The following is a 13473-nucleotide window of genomic DNA, read 5'->3' as shown; positions in this document are numbered from 1 at the left end:
TATTTGCCTCTGGCAGTTTCCCTCTGTGCTGTCACGGAGGCTTTTTAGTGTGAATCTCTCCCCCTCGTCTCGTGCTCCGTTCCGACTTCACGATGGTCTGTACAGGCAACATTCTCGATGCACCAGGGAACTCTAGAATTCGTCCCTTCCTGTGACCGTTTTTATTATACAAGTGGGACCAAGGCTAAGACTGCATTTCTGTTGCTTGTCACCAAGTTAAGATTTTCCAGGTGCCGCTAAGAGCGCAGTGAGAAACCGCTTTTTGAAAACTGCCGTTTGGTTTTGCTACGCAGTTTCGACGCTCACACAAAGCCTTCCTCCCTAACACTTTTTGGTAGAGACACAGTTTGCACGGAGTATTTGCCGCTGAGCACTAACAAGATGCAGGCATCTGAAGAGCTCCAGACTTTGGCACTCAGGTTAGGGAACTGTCATTAATTAAAAATGATATTTACGCACGTCTCCGTGCTACAATAAAAGACTTTTTTTTTTTTTGCAAAAACTCAAAGAAAAGGTGTCCTTTCTTCCCTCGCGTACCTGCCACCGTTGCCATGGTGACGTTTCCCTGCTGCAGCGCGGACGCCGGCACCACGATTCCCTGGGGGCTGAGCGTGCCTGTGATGGCACTCTGGATCTGCTGGGAGTCAGAAGCGCACAGGGGACGGATTACTAGGAAACAGAACGCCATGCTTAAAGTTTCAAAACGAGTGGCATAATGGCATCAGTGACAAAGGAAAGATGCTCGAGGCAGGAGCGCGACCAGATGACAAGCCTTCCTTCGGTAAAGCGTGCCTTACACATCTGGAAAGCAAGAGACGCGAAACCCACTGAACGCTGACCGTGATCATCAGCATTGAGGTACTAGTTTCAATCTAGCTTCCAAAAGATGGTCTTCCATCCCAGCGCACGGTAACCACGCCTTCGAGTCCCGGAGGTGTGGCCGGAAGACCGGAAGCACCTGATCTCATCACGTGCCTGTCCATCAGGTTTGATGCAGACTCCCGATTTCCCAAAAACCACAGCCTCCTTGAGGAGATGAGCATTTTCAGAGTATGCCACAGGCTGGGGAGGCTCTGAGCGGTGGCGGGGGGTCACCCAGCACCCACACAGCTCCATACCTACCGCCTTACCACAGCACAGTGACACCTGAGCACCGCCACCCGCTCCGCGCACCTGTCTGTGAACGCCACGTCGCAGTTACATCCAGACGGGCAAACGCATCCGCTGATGCGACGGCTAGACGCGCGGCTGGCGAGGCGCGGGACCTCTGCACCTGGCGCTCGGACGGGGTCTGGCACGTGCAGGCACCAGACACTAAGCAGCGGAAGTGGGGATCGCCCAGAGGCGGTCGTTGTGTGGGCGACCGCGTCTACATGAATGCATAAGTTGTGGTCTGTACACACACAGTCTGTCTCACTAACTTGGTCAGAATAAAAATGAAACCATCCAAAGTGACGCTCCAAGCTCCCATGTCAAGAACCTTGAAAGAGAGAAACAACATAAAACCAAAGCAAAAGGGAGGAAATGACAAAGATCGGAGCGGATAACAATGAAATTAAAGTAGAAAACGACGGAGAAGAACTATCAATGGAAAGAGAACAGGTTGTTTGAAAAGCTCGATGTATTGATAAACCTCTAGTAAGACCGACAGACAAAGAGAAGACAAACTACCAATATCAGGCCTGAAGCAGGGGATATCACTACAGGCCTGTGGACATCGAAGGTATAAAAGGAATACTCTGAACAACTCGACACCCTTGACACGACGTTGTAGACGAAATCCGATGTGAAGGAGGTAACCAGAAAGGGAACTGAATCTGTAATTTGGAAACCTCCAAAAAAGAAATCTCCGGGTCCGGGTAGTGTCACTGGGGAATTCCAGCCGTCATTAGAGAACAATTAATACCAGTTATAATGATCTCTCCCAGAAAACAGGAGAGGCGGCCATACTCTCATTTGCTTTCTGAGGCTTGCACGATCCTGATACCAAACCTAACAAAGACCGTACTAGGAAAGGTAGCTGCAGGCCAGTCTCCCTCGACTCAGACACAAAACGCCCAGCGAAGTGTTAGCCGGCGGAATTCAGGGATCCCTACCCAAAAGGACGACGTGCCACGACCTAGCGGCGTTTGTTCCAGGAATGCGAGGATTATTCAGTATTCAAAAAAGTCAAGTCATGCGATCCGCTATATTAACAGGCAGAAGAAAAATCACATAATCCTATCAATCCACGCAAGAAAAGCATTTGACGGAATTGAAAATAAGAAAAACTCCCAGAAAAACAGGGATAGAGGGAACTTCCTCAACTTGATAAAGAGCATTCAGGAAAAAAAAAAACTATCATTAAAAGCAACAGTGAAAGGCTGAACTCTTTCCCTCCGGCTGAGAACCACCAAACTGTTCCAGAGAGTCCTGGGGGTCCCAACCATCGCGACAAGACAAGGACGAAAAAGCTCAGAGATCAGCGGGAACTAGCACTGTTCCTGCTGGCAGGCGACATGACGAAACAGGCAGAAAATCCTAAGGAATCTACAAAAAGGACCTCCTGGAACTAAGAAGTGAGCTCAGCGAGGTCCCAGGATACAAGAGAAACATCAAACAGGTGTGTTTTCACACACTGGCATGGGCCCTGAAATTAAAGCTACGATACCGTTTATAAATGCTCAAAAAATGAACTGCCTGGGTACGACCTAAAAACAAATGTACGGACCTCTGTGCTGACACTGTGGGAGACGCGGAATAATCACGGCAGAGTAAACAAATGGGACCAAGTCAAGAGAGCAAACAAACAGGGGCAATATAACAAACGGGGGCGAGAGTAAACAAAAGGGGGCCAGAGTAAACAAACGCAGGGCAAGAGAAATAAACGAACGGGGGGCGCAGAGTAAACAAACGGGGCGCGCCACGCTGGAACGTGACGAGTTCACCTAGCGAAGGTGCCGATTCTCCCCAAGGTGATGTATAATGTGGTTCCTCTCAAAATCTCAGTAACGTTTTTGCAGATATAGACAAGATTATTCTAAAATTCGTACGAAAAGGCAAAGAAACTAGAAATAGCCAAAATGTCTGAAAAAGAATATTTTAAAAAAGAATAAAGTGACAGAAAATCAATCTTCTAATTTCGAGATGTATTTTTCGGCTACGATTGCCGAGGCTGCGCGGCACAGACACGCGGGTCAGCGGAACATAACGGAGGACACAGGTACAACCCTGCGAATGTGCCCGGCTGATCTGACAAAGCTGCACGGGTGGCGCCGGGGAGAGAGGGTGCCCCGTAACCGAGGGTGCCGGCGAGCGGCCAGCTGGAGGCAAAACCTGCACACTTCGTGCAAAAGGCAACTCGAGATGAGTCATGGATTTAAACGGAGAATATAAAACTTTCAGGAAAAAACACGAGGAAGTCTTTGGGAGCCACGGCGAGGCAGACTTCTTGATGCCGAAAGTGCAACTCGTAAAAGGAAAAGCTGATAAATAGGAAGGTTCGCTATTTTAAAACGCTGAATACAGAGCCCAGAAATAACCCTCCTTTAATTGTCAATTAACCGATGAGGAAGGGACCAGGGGTAAACAGAGGGGTAAAGGCGGTCTCCTCAGCAAGTGGTGCTGGGAAAACTGGACAGATACATGCAGAGAAAATTAAGTTGGGCCACACTACCTATAAAAATAAACTCAAATGGGTTAAAAGACAAATCTGAGACCTGAAACCATAAAACTCCTAGAAGAAAACACAGGTAGTAAACTCTGACACCACTTTCAGTAATATGTTTCCGGATACAACTCCTCGGGCAAGCGAAACAAAAGAAAAAAATAAACAAATGGGACTACATCAAACTAAAACATTTTTGCATAGCAAAGGAAACCATCAACAAAACAAAAAACAATCTACTGAATAGGAGGAGATATTTGCAAATGATACATCCGATAAGGGGTTAATATCCAAGATATATAAGGGACTCAGAGAACTTAACACCAAAAAAACAATTAAAAAATAGGCAGAAGAGCTGAACAGGCGTTTCTCCAAAGAGGACACACAGATGGCCAACAGACACATGAAGAGACGCTCAACATCACGAATCATCAGGAAAATGCGAATTAAACTACAATGAGAAATCACCTCACACCTGTCAGAACGGCTATCGTCAATAAATCAACAAACAAGTGTTGGTGAGCACGTGGAGAAAAGGGAGCGCTCGTACATTGTTGGGGGGCTGTGCATTGGTGCAGCCACTGCGGAAAACAGTGTGGAGGTCCCTCAAAAAATTAAGAATAGAACTACCATGTGACCCAGCAATTCTACTTCTGGGTATTTATCCAAAAAACACCAAAACTAATTCAAAAAGATATATGCACCCCTCTGTTCACTGCGGCGCTATTTACAAAATGGCCAAGATATGGAAGCAACCCAGATGTCCATCGATAGATGACTGGATAAAGGAGGTGTGATACGTATATACGATGGAATATTATTCGGCCACGAAAAAGAACGAAATTTTACCATTTGCAACAACATAGATGGACCTAGAGGGCATTATGCTAAGGGTAATAAGTCAGAGAAAGACAAATATCTTATGTTTTCACTTATATGCGGAATCTGAAACAAACAAAACAAATGAATAAAAACAGAAACAGACCCAGTTACGAAGAACAAGCTGAACGCGGCCAAAGGGGAGGGGCCGGAAGGATGAGAAATAAAAGTAAAAAACTGTGCACACGTACGAACGGGGGGAGCGTTCGCTCCGCAGAAAAGATCTGTCAAGAGGATGAAGAAATAAGCTACAGACCTGGAGGGAATATTTGCAAAAAACTTATCCAATAAAGTACTATCTAGAATACTCTCAAAAGTCAACCGTTTAAACAAAAAATCCAATTAGAAAATGGGCAAAAGACAGGAGCAGATGTTCTATCACAGAGGAAATGCAGATGGCAAATAAGCGAAAACATGGTCAACATCGTTAGGCGTCAGGGAAATGCACCTCGCAGCCACAGCGGCAGGCCACCGCGGTCAGGACGGTGGCCAGAACCTAACAGTGCGTCAGCATGAGGGAAGCTGGAGGCCACCACGCCAAATGAAACAGGCCAAACACAGAGGGACACGCGTGGCATGATTCCCCTTAGACGAGGTCTCTAGGGTCACCACATTCATGGGGACAGCCAGGAGACGGCGGTGCCGGTGGCTGGAGGAGGGAGACGGCTCTGGAGAGGCACAACGGTGCGACTGTGCTTGATGCCCCTGAACTGCGCACGGAAAACGGTTAGAACGGTCACTGTGTGCTACATGTGCATCCCACCACTTAAAACAGATTTTACAATAGGCAGAAAGAAAGAAAGAAATGGACTCCACCGTCCAGGACCATGGGACCCGGGCCCAGCACACAGACAGACGGTGTCTCCGGCCGCCGGGCACCCCAGCCCCAACGGCGCAGGCCAGGCCAGGGCCCTGGTGGGCACTGTGAGCAGGCGGGCGGTGAGGACGCCCCGGGGACCGCTGAAGGGACCAGCGGTCTCGTCACCCCGGGAAGTGTGGCAGGCCCCGACATAAATACCTGGGACTGGACGGGGGAATACGGGCTTCCAGGTTCTCCGCTCAGGAGAGTCTCACTGTTCATTTTTGTTTTCAGACAAGCGATATAGCGACTGCAGAAGTCTTTACAGAGTTCGTTAACTTTTTCCAGCTCGAGAAGATGAATCCGCAAAACCTGGATCGCTTTCACCATCTGGAAGCAGAGAAAACGAGGACTCAGAGAAGAACGAGGCAGCGTGAAGTTAGAGCATCGTCACCAGCACGCAACGACTCTTAGCTATCAGCCTGAACACTGCACGGCCGTCGCCACGGGCACTGCCAGTAACAGGAGTGGACGGACGCCAGGTGTCATGCAAACGACAGATCCTTCCGGCGCCACTGCCCGGGGTCTGGCATTTCGGCTCCATCTGGTGTGCAGGGAGGAAGGACAGCCCCGGGGACTTCGGCGAGCCCAGTGCAGGACCGGCCGGGCCTCGGCCCGCTCCATCGCTGACTCGCGACCCCTCACTCTGCTCCTGTTTCTTCTACAGATGAGGGTGACCCATCCCCACCTCACAGCAGGTGTCGCCTCTGAAGAAGTTCAGCTTGCCAACTCTGCCTTTCATGGACCGCGCTTGTGGTGTCAAGTCCAGGCACTGTTTGCCTAGCCCTAGGTCAGCCCTAGATCCAAAAGATTTTCTCTTACGGTTTTCTAAATTTTAATTTTATAGTGTCATTAAGTTTGGGATAATTTGTCCCACAGCAAGAGCTGTCTGACCGATAACGAAACCTCCACCACAAGCACCGCCTGCCTGTGGACCCACAACCCAAGCCCAGCCCCTCCCCGAGAGCGCGCTGGCAGTGATCCAGTGTGTGGGTCGGCGAGGACCAGCGGGCACCGAGCTCTGCCAGGCCTTGTGCTGGAACGACACCCAGGGCACCTCGGACCTCGCCTGCTTGGGACCTCTGGGGCCGCCCCGCTCCCGCTCGCTGGTGGCCCTACGACAGGGACTCGGTGGCGGAGAGAGCTCCTGGTCCACTGCTGGTCCCCGATCAAGGCCGAGGAAGTAGACTCAGTCGCACGGCTCACCTATAAAGTCTACCAGGCTCTCAGAGTTGAATATGTAATAAAATTTTGTTTTTTAATATCTAAGACTGGGCAATTTACTCAGAAAGAGGTTTTCCAGGACCCTTCCCTGCTGCTAAGGGCCCCGAGGAAGGTGCTGGCCCAGGAGCTGGCAGGCGCTGACGGAGGTCCACGGAGGGCGCGTGCCCCAGACCCAGCTGGCGGTGCCGCGCAGGACCAAGGCCGCTCCCCTGGGGCGTTAGTGCCGAAGGATCCTCCGTGTCCTTTGGAAAGCATGAGAGCCCCGACTTTTGGAGCACTGGACTGAGAGGAGGGTGCACCCAGAAAGACCGAGGGAGGCAGGGAGGGGCCTCGGAGCCCTGACTATGCCTGTCCCCACTCTGTGCTCCTGCCGAGGCTTCTCGAGCTGTCACCCACCACGAATCAGCGTGAGCCTCATGACAGAGCTGTCTGGGCGAATGAAGGCAGGTGTCCATGACGGGGGGAGCCGAGGGCTGAAGGTGGCCACAGACGCGCTGCCTGAGAAGCACAGCAGGTGAGTGGGCCAATGCCACGAATCCTTATGAGGGTTCAGGAGAGAACTGGACCCCCCGGTCCACGCAGCACATGGGCCCGAACCACAGCAAAGGGGACCCGGCGAAGGCTGGGAGACACTCGCGTCACACACACGACGAAGCCAGGGACCGCGCCAACTGTGCGAGTCACCCCTTTGGCAGAACTAAAAACGGTCTCACTAGAACTGTGGAAGTTCTAATTAGAAGTTTAAAATTTAGTGAACAGCCTTTGGGTTCAGAATAAAAAATAAAAACAAAACATTATTTTACTCACTAAATTGTCCGTTTCCGGATCTTCGCAAAAGAAGGGTTTTCCTTCTTTCTCTTGCTTTCTTACAAAATTTTCAATGTCCACATCGAAACTGGCAGAGGTCGTGCCTTCCGAGCCTTGTGTGGATTGTTCACATTTTTCGAACAACAAAGCTAATAATGGGAATAGTGGATGCCTGGGAGAAAAAAATCTTCGTAAGTGTACGTTCTCTGCTTACGTGACGACGTTTTGGTATGTGTGCGTGCACGCGTTATCTGACGTGACCACTCTGTTGAGATGTAACTCACATACCATACAATTCACCCAGAGCTCACACGTCAGTGGTATTTAGTGCCTTCCTGACTTGCGCAACCATCACCAGTCAATTTTAGGACATTTCATCATCCCAAAAAGCAAGCCAGTACCCGTTAGCAGTCACTCTCCGTTTTACACCCAAACGTCAGCCCAGGCCACTGCTAATCTTTCTATCTCTATAGATTCGCCAAATAAATACTTCACATAAACAGGAATCTTAACAATACATGACCTCCGGCGTCTGGCTCCTTCCACTTAGCACGATGTCTTCACGGCTCATCCATGCCATAACGTGTATCAATACCTCATCCCTCTTTAAGGCCGAATAACATTCCATTGGATGGACAGACCACTTTTCAAAGTTTTAAAATTTACATTTAGGTCTATAATCCATTCTGAGTAAGTTTCTGTGTAAGATGCGAGAGTGGGGCGAGGGTCGCTTTTCTGCGTTGTCCCAATGCCATTTGTTGGAAAGTCTAACTTTTCCCCATGGAACTGTTTTTGCACCTTTGCCAAAGATCAAATGAGTTACATTCATACAGATTTGTCTGGGCTCTACCTGCGGCACCGATCTATGAGCCCGTCCTTCCGCTGATTTCGCAATGTTTTGATTATTGTAATCTGATAGCAAATATTCAAATCAAATAGACTGATTCCTCCAACTTACTTCTTTTCCAAAACTATTTTAGCTGACCTAATTCTTTCGACTTCCATGTAAAATTTAGAATTAACTCGTGTATATGTACAGAAATATCCTGCTAAGACTTAATCGGAATTACATCGTCTACAGATTGATTTTAGGGTACCTGACATCTTCACTATGCTGAGTCCCCCAATCCATAAACATGGTACACCCCACCGTTTATTTAGCTTTTCTTTGACTGAATCAGCATTTTAGTTTCAGCATGAAGGTCCTGCACGTTTTGTTAGGTTTATACCTAAACTTTGTTGGGAGCTCTTATAAATGTATTTTCTTTTTAATTTGTTTCCGATTGCATATTACTGGTATAAAAATAGGAACTGGCTTCTGTGTGTCGCCCTTGTGGCCTGTGACCTCATTAAACTCCCTGGGTCCTGGAAGTGTCTGCTAGACGCTGGGATTTTTACGTAGACAATCGTGTCGCTTGTGCCTAGAGCCGGTCTGACTCCTCCCTTCCTGAGCCGGGACGCCTTCCCTTTCTCTCGCCTTGCCGCACTGGCTAGGACCGCCACCCCGCGCTGGACAGGAGTCAGTGCGGCCATCTCGGCCTTAGTTCAGTCTTAGGGGAAACACTTCCACCATCGAGTGTGATGTGCGCTGCAGCTTTTGAACTTGTTCTCCAGCAGGTTGAGAAAGTTCTCCTTTGCTGATCGTTCTTCATCATAATTTGCTGTTTTGTCAAATGCTTTTCTGCATCGCTTTGAAATGATCACACCGTGGGTCGCAATGATCTCTGAAAAGTGAACTAGTCTTCCATTACTGAGATAAGCTCCACTTGGTCACTAAATGTTATTCTAATATGATTCTACTATTTTTTTTTGTTGCTGGATTCAACCTGCTAATATTTTTATGTCTAAATTCATGAAGGGCGCTTGTCTGTCCTGGTTTTTTTTGTACTGCTTTGGTCCTGCGATGCTCGGCTTGTGAAGTGCGCTTGGGACCATTCCTCCATCCCTCATCTCCCATTCTCTGGAAGGGATTGTGCAGACTTGCTGCTTTTTTTCCCTCTACAATTTTGGTAGAATTCTCCAGTAAAACCATCTGGGCCCGAAGAAGATGTTTTGTAAGGTGGACTAAGACGGAGATTTATATTCCAAAACTTTTATAAATAAGATATTAGGAATAACGTCTTAATCGGAGGAAACCTGCACCCCAGGAGTGATCACATCGCACCTCGCTACCCTGCCTGGTTAACGGCTCTGCTGTTCCATTCAACAGGGTTGTCTACGCTTGTCATTCCTAAGACCCACACGCTTCACGTCTCCGCGCTACCTATAAATGGCCTGCTTGTCTGCGTCCATCGGCGTCTGGGACCCCACGGGGGGAGGGCTCACTCCTTCCACATCGGGTTCAGAGCAGGTGGGGTCCTGCTCCGTCTTGAACTCTGTCACTACTTGCATCTGTGAAGGGAGGAGAATTTGGTTACTAAACAGGAGACAAACTGCTGCTAGGTATTCTAGTCTGGGACAGTGCCACGGGAATGGTGCACTGCCAGCTGTCGCTGGCAGCAGTACGAACCAATACCGCCTACCTCTGAATTTACTATGTTTATAAAACGGCTAAAACAAAGATCAAACTTCCAAACCATTTAAAAACAGAGGACTGATACCTGCGAAATGCTTTTAATTTCCAAAATTATAATAACTAGACATTACTGAAGGGAAGTGGCACGTACGCAATCTTACTGTTTCTACCCGCTAGGTGGCCTCACACTGCACAGTATTATAGTAAGAGAAGGATAAACAAACAGCCCAAGCTCTTGTCACAAACAACTCATCCCCAATATGCTACGTAGGTGTGACAGGGCTGGAAGCCGCCCCCGTCTACCCTTAAACTACAGGAATATATAAGCTATAAAACTTTTTTTTAAAAAGTCACTGTATTCAGAAAGTAAAGACGGGCTGTGTTTAAAGAAACAGTATTAAACATAAAAGAAAGTCTTCATGATATTATCATTTAAATTGGTTTAAACTACCCGTGTCATTACTAAGTTAGGTAAAAGTATTTAAATCTTTAAATGTAAAGAATTCAGTTTACAGGGGAAAAAAAATGGCCTCCGGAAATTTGTAATTATCCATGAGCAGATAACCCCCACCTGCCCGCCCCGGGTGCCATGACTCTGCCCCTCAAGGAAGCAGCCTGCTGGGTGAGCTGGGGTAGGGTGGGGGTCGTCCCCAAGAGACGCGACCCCCACCCTGATGCCCAGGGCCGGTGGCAGTGGGCACAGCCCAAGAGAAGAGTGACAAGGTCACTTCCATTCTGCTGCCTTAGAGGGTGCGATGTACCTGGGAGGTGGTTTTTCTCCCGCTCTTAAAATGATCCACTAAAACAACCAACTAAAGCCCAATCAAGCACGACTTTTCTTCAGGGGAATCTGACCGTATTATAAAAAAAATTATTTAGAATTATTTGGTTTTTTTTTTAAATGACTGTGGAAAAAAGGGAAACGTCAACGTTCGCCCTCAGAGGAAGGGCTGCGTCTGGCGCATCCACACTGACTTCAACGCTCCTTCGCAATGTGGCTCGCACGGCACGGTCGGCCGGCAGGGCGCGGGCAGGGACGGGGGGCCAACGGGCAAGCGCGGGAGGCGCCGTCAGCAGGTGACCAGCGCTGGGCAGGAGGGACAGTTCGGAGGAGGCTGCGGTGGAACCCGGGGCAGGCAGAGGGTCTTCGCAGAATGGGGTCATCTAAGCACAGACCTGCGGGGTGGGCCAGGGGGCTGGGCGGCCAGGCCACATGGGGGCTGTTGGGGCGGCCTCAGCCGGGGGAAGGAGGGGATGTCATTAGATTCGTGTGGCAGAAACACAATCACTTGGGAAATAGCAAAGGATCTTCAGGGAAAAGAGCAGGCTGCAGCAGAATCCCCCCCGCCACCTCAATCCCTATAAACAGCAAAAAACACTTGGAAAAGTTTAAAAAGCCTATGAAAACAAAATCTCTCTAACAGTAACCAAACTGGAAACGGTGCATCACTGGCCACCACGGAAAGGCACGAGACTTGGCAAGGGGGTCTGGGGGCGCAGCCTCAGATCCCAACTGGCCACCCGGAGCCCCCCTGGGCCGTGACCTCCTGCAGGTGAGTCACACGTACATCGGGACGGTCCCCTCTGCCGCCCACACCGGCGGGGGCACGAAACCACGACTCCTGCTCAGAGAGCAGCTGGCCACGTGGAAGCTGCGATGACCGCAGTGACCACTGCGACCACTGCACTCGCGACGCTGACGCTGGACACCCGAGGACGTGTGGCCGGCGAGCGAAACGACGCGCGATCTCGACGTCGCTCGGGAGGGAAGCGGACGCGTCCACCGCTGGTCGCTCCGGGCACCGACACCGCAGCGCGTGCGAGACCCACGCACACCGAACCCGCAGCCTGGGAAGCTGAGCCCCCGCTGCACCAAGCGTCACTGGGGTTTCAGCGCCAGGTGGGCTGACTGGAACTGGAGCACAGCGCGGAAGTCAGGCTCTCACCTGCTGCCCATCTTGATAGCCGTCTATGCCTAACGTCTGTGCAGCCATCATGGTTGGTGGGTTTTGCGATAAGACGTCAAATCATCTCGAGTCAGAAACAAACGGAGTCTGCAAAACAAAAGCAGAAAAGCATGCGTTGGTCGCTGCGGTGCACGTTTTGTCTCCCACTCCACGGCACCCATGTAGCTCTTTAAATACATGTTTCTATACGGAGAGAAACACCTACCCTTAGCGCTCGCTAAAAGCCGCGTCCCACCCGCATCGCCCACCTACTCGGCGCTGGCGTCCGTTCCCGCAGCAGGCCCCGACGCGCGGGCATTTTTCGGCCGTGTCTCACCCAGCACGTGTCTGCCAATGTCCGCACAAGCAGGACACCGTTCTAGGAGGCCCTGTGCTCCCAGGAAGGTGGAGCCAGGAGCAGCGGGCCCACAAGCAGGGGAAGGCCAGGCAGCACACTCATGTGGTGACGGGTGAGTGACGGGCGCCCCTGCTGTGCGCGTGGCAGGGCAGGCTCTCTGGGAAGCTGCCACTGGCACTGAGACCCCGAGGACCTGACTCAAGGACTGCGGGGACGGGGCTGGGCCTCACAGGGGGCGACAGAGGTACTCCCCCAACCTCTGCGTGTAACACAAAGACGGGAACCGTGGCTTGCTCACCTGTCAACACACACAGGTAAATATCAGGAGCCAGGCGGGGAACAGAGAATGATGGGGCAGGGCCACTAAAGGCACCTGGGAGAGACACAGGACAGGGAAGGAGTGAGCTGCCTATGACATCTGGAGGCAGGAGGAGCAGCAGTGGCCACAGGGACACTGCTCTGGCTGAGCGGAGCGGTGGACATGGGAGACGTGGGCCAGGCCACGCGGACCCCCACGGGCCGCGGTGAAGACGGCGGCACTCCAGGCAGGGCCTGAGCAGAAGGGCGATGTGACTTACCTTGGGAGGGTCCCTCTGAGCATGCGAAGGACACAATGCGTGACGGGGAGACACGGGGGTGGGGTGCTGTGGACAAGCAGGTGTGTGTGGGGTCAGGGAGGGGCCCGGGTTCCCACCTGAGCAAGGGGCCGAGCAGAGCCGCATGTCCGGGCGAGGAGCAGATGGCGAGGAGCAGGTCCTGTGGCCTGGGAGGAGGAAGTGAGTCCGGACATTTCAGTCTTAGGACGCTTCTCAGAAATCTAAGAGGAAATTCTGAACAAACGAGTCTGGGCCGGACATACACTGAGTGACCTAACCTTCGGGGGGTGGTTAGTACACGCAGAGGGTCAAACTGGGTCCCCCGAGACATGCCCGAGCCCTAAGCCCGAGCCCTGCAGATGGGACCGTATCTGGAGCAGGGTCCTCACGGGGGTGGTTATCGAGCATCTCTTGGACTGAGATCGTCCTGGATTGAGGGGAGGCCCTGAATCCTGTGACTGCTGTCCTCTCAGAGGGGGACAGGAAGACCTGAGACACACTGGGGGGACGGCTTTGTGCATCGGAGGCAGAGACGGCAGTGATGCCACCACGAGCCACGACGCCCAGAGCCACCAGGTGGTGGGCGGCTTGAGCCTTCAGAGCGAGGGTGGTCCCCACACCTCGGTTTCAGGTTCTGGCCACC

General features: G+C 51.1%; 1 protein-coding gene across 4 annotated transcripts in view; it reads right to left on the bottom strand.

The window, feature by feature from the left end:
* Positions 1-13473, bottom strand: part of PKNOX1 (PBX/knotted 1 homeobox 1) — a 43297-nt gene that overhangs the window by 13839 nt on the left and 15985 nt on the right. Inside the window, exons 2-8 of one of the 4 annotated variants that reach the window (XM_039857781.1) lie at positions 12929-12997; positions 12533-12607; positions 11877-11984; positions 9679-9806; positions 7416-7587; positions 5544-5714; positions 538-637 (exon numbers count right to left, since the gene is read on the bottom strand). In XM_039857781.1, the coding sequence (XP_039713715.1) occupies positions 538-637; positions 5544-5714; positions 7416-7587; positions 9679-9806; positions 11877-11927 (622 nt within the window). In that variant the 5' untranslated portion in view covers positions 11928-11984; positions 12533-12607; positions 12929-12997. Of the gene's footprint in view, positions 1-537; positions 638-5543; positions 5715-7415; positions 7588-9678; positions 9807-11876; positions 11985-12532; positions 12608-12812; positions 12998-13473 lie in introns of all 4 variants that reach the window. The other 3 variants (XM_039857783.1, XM_039857780.1, XM_039857784.1) reach the window with 3 other exon arrangements.

This window comes from Pteropus medius, unplaced genomic scaffold (genome assembly GCF_902729225.1).
Source record: "Pteropus medius unplaced genomic scaffold, Ma_sr-lr_union100, whole genome shotgun sequence".
Lineage (NCBI taxonomy): Eukaryota > Metazoa > Chordata > Mammalia > Chiroptera > Pteropodidae > Pteropus > Pteropus medius.
The sequence above is the reverse complement of the archived record's forward strand: the minus strand, read 5'-3'. Positions and strand labels throughout refer to the sequence as shown.